Source organism: Sinocyclocheilus rhinocerous, unplaced genomic scaffold (genome assembly GCF_001515625.1).
Source record: "Sinocyclocheilus rhinocerous isolate Xijiao unplaced genomic scaffold, SAMN03320098_v1.1 scaffold2038, whole genome shotgun sequence".
In the NCBI taxonomy this organism is placed as follows: Eukaryota; Metazoa; Chordata; class Actinopteri; order Cypriniformes; family Cyprinidae; genus Sinocyclocheilus; species Sinocyclocheilus rhinocerous.
The window spans coordinates 106,991-110,165 of NW_015644344.1; the positions used below are offsets into that span (position 1 = coordinate 106,991).

The 3,175-nt window shown below is 35.1% G+C and overlaps 1 protein-coding gene across 1 annotated transcript in view; it reads left to right on the forward strand.

Annotated features, from left to right (window-relative positions):
• LOC107758153 (GDNF family receptor alpha-4-like) overlaps positions 1-3,175 on the forward strand; it is a 65,159-nt gene that overhangs the window by 39,007 nt on the left and 22,977 nt on the right. Inside the window, exons 2-3 of the mRNA XM_016575822.1 lie at positions 500-775; positions 2,680-2,760. Coding sequence (XP_016431308.1) covers positions 500-775; positions 2,680-2,760 — 357 coding nt within the window. The remainder of the gene's footprint in view (positions 1-499; positions 776-2,679; positions 2,761-3,175) is intronic.

Below are 3,175 nucleotides of genomic sequence, written 5' to 3' on the forward strand. Positions count from 1 at the left end.
GGGGGTGCAAATATTACTTTTTTTGGGGGGGAGGGAAGCTGTTATACCCTGTGTAAGCAAAGTCAGTAACTCAATATATACCATAAATACAGTAAATCCACAGAATTCAGCTACTGTAAATGCAATTTATGAAGAGTGTATGTTGCAAAAACAACACACATAATACGGTAACAGACAAGACCCGGATCAGCAGGCAGTAGTTAGGGAAAGTGAATAATTACATTTGAACGGCAGATGGGATGTGATTGTATCTAATGAAGTGCAGGTGTTTGAGGGTAGCCTGTGAAACCTGATGGTTATTTGATAGCCGTATTGCATGGAAATGGAGACGTTTGTGTCTGATGGCCACTGTTTCTGATGCTGAGAAGATGGATATTGCTGTGTTGGTTGTTTGTTTCCCGAGTGATATCAATAAAATACACTACACAGCTCTAGTAAACCACATCTGGCAAAGCTTTGATGGTGAATTTGACAAAAATCCCTTCTTTATTGCCTTCAGCTCTGCAGGTATTGCTTTCTGCGGGCAGAGACTGTCTCATAGCAGGAGACACCTGTTCCAGTGATGAGACCTGCAGCCCGCGTCTCCGGACCCTGCGCCAGTGCGTCGCCGGTAACGGCAGCATGAAACTCGGCCCTGGAGCCCGCAGTCAGTGCGCAAATGCCGTCTCTGCCCTGCTGTCCAGCCCTCTGCACGGCTGCCAATGCAGACGAGGCATGAAGAGAGAGAAAAACTGTCTCAGCATATACTGGAGTCTCCACCAGTCTGGCATGCATGGCGAGTAACATGATAATATATTACTATATGTCTCTATAAAAAGATATATACAGATATACTATAAATAGACGTCTCTTCTGCTCACCAAGGCTGCATTTATTTGATAAAAAAACAGTTAAAACAATAATATTCTGAAATATTTTTACTATTTAAAATTGCTGTTTTCTATTTGAATATATTTTCAAATGTAATTTATTCCTGTGATGCAAAGCTGAATTTTCAGCATCATTACTCCAGTCTTCAGTGTCACATGATCCTTCAGAAATCATTCTAATATGCTGATTCGCTGAACATTTCTGATTATTATCAGTGTTGAAAGTGGAAATGGTGACACATTTATTTTTTATTTTTTTTCAGGATTCTTTGAAGTGTAGAAAGTTCAAAAGAACAGCATTCATTTGAAATAGCTATATATATATATATATATAATGTAATTCAGAAATTCTCATGGCATTGATGTCACAAGCATGAAGACATTAACATATGACTTATGGCTGCCTAAACTCATATTCGGCATTCAGTAACTTGACCTGCTCTCATGAAGAGTGAACAGCTGTTATGCAGCTGTAATGCAGTCCAAATGGACCATGTACTCGTGGAATTCTTAAAGGTGTCAACGACAGGATGGAAAAACGTTCATGTAACAGCGTGTCCTATAGCCAGGCACAACGCAGTAAAGCGTTAAATGTTAAAATCTCTTTCAAATTTAATCGAAGTTGATGTCCTAACCAACTGCAGCAGGACATTTTGCCGGTTGCTTGGTTTTCTTGATGCGTTTCTTGCCACATCTGGCTCGCAGTGAAATCTCACTGCTCTGTAGATGGAAAAATATAAGCCCATTTCACACTTTTAAGAGCCCTTTATAAAATCAGACACTGGCAAAACACCTGTAACAAAATATTTGAAATTTACATGTTGCTTACAGAAAGTTTTAGTTTTGTCAGAAAACTAGGTACTTTTGAATGGCTGTCAAAGCAGTGGTATAATGTGAGCAGTGCTGGATAGTAACTGATTACATGTAATCTGGATTATGTAATCAGATTCCAAAAATTCCAAAAGATTATATTACATTTTAAAATACCCATAATCAGACTACAATTACTTGTTACTTTTTTATTGGTTATATGATTTTATATAACAATTGCATTAAATTACAAACACTTTAAAATGCACAAATTCACATTATTTCTAATTTACATGTAACACAGGGATTCCCAATTTGTTTTGTCAACGCAACCTCTTTCACCTAATATATTTACTTAAAATATTTTAAAAATAAAATATTTAATCTTTTTTAGTAAGTGTTTATTTTAATGATAACATTTTTTCAATTTGATTTTATATGGTTTAATTTATTAGATTTTAATTCATTAAAAAAATTAACCCAATTCAATTCCTTAACAAAACTCCAGTTTGGAAAACTTGACGTAATGTAATGTTTAATGCACTTCATGTTATTAATAACAGCAAATTGAATAAATTTTCTTTCTCTTTAAATGTGTATATAAATATGGTACAAGATTATATTTAAATCAATGTGATAAATGAGTTTGGTCAAAAGTAATCTAAAAGTAATCAAAAAGTAGTCTAATTATATTACCTAAAATGTGTAATGTAATGGATTATGTTACTGACTAGAATTTTTGTCATGTCATTTCGAATCAGTATCGGACTACGATTTGTAAGTATTTACTGTGTTCACATTTTACAGTTATATGTTTTACAGTCTCATATGTCGCACTTGGAAAGGACATCATAAAAAATCATTTATGACTGTTTTTGTGAAAAACACCTTCAGTATCACTCCATGATACTGACTCCATGTGGTCCCTTAAAATGTATTGTTCTGTATAAAACATTTCATATACGATGCAATTTCTGAAACAAGATGTTTGTTCTCGCAGGGCTTAACCTGGTAGAGAACTATCCATATGAAGTGATAGAGAAAGGCTATGACTTTGTCCGTCTGGCCTCCATCACTGCAGGTAAGATGATCCATTTCATACAATATGGTGACCTACGACCTTTCAAAATAATGATAAACAAAGACGCCATCAAATATGAAAATGCTTTTTAATGAATAAAGTTTCTTGTAAGAATTTGTTGACATACATGCAAAGGAAGAAAATGCATGTAATTGCAGCCAATGTGTCTTTATCTAGAGCCTCTTCTATTGTGACTGACTAGAGCTCAGTGCTTAGAAATTGACTTATTTAAAGGGGTCATATGATGCAATTTCAATTTTTCCTTAATCTTTGGAGTGTTACAAGCTCTTGGTGCATAAAGAAGATCTGTAAAGTTGCAAAGACTAAAGTCTCAAATCCAAAGAGATATTCTTTATAAAAGTTAAGAGTCAACCACGCCCTCCTAAAACGGCTCGTTCTAACACGCCCCCACATA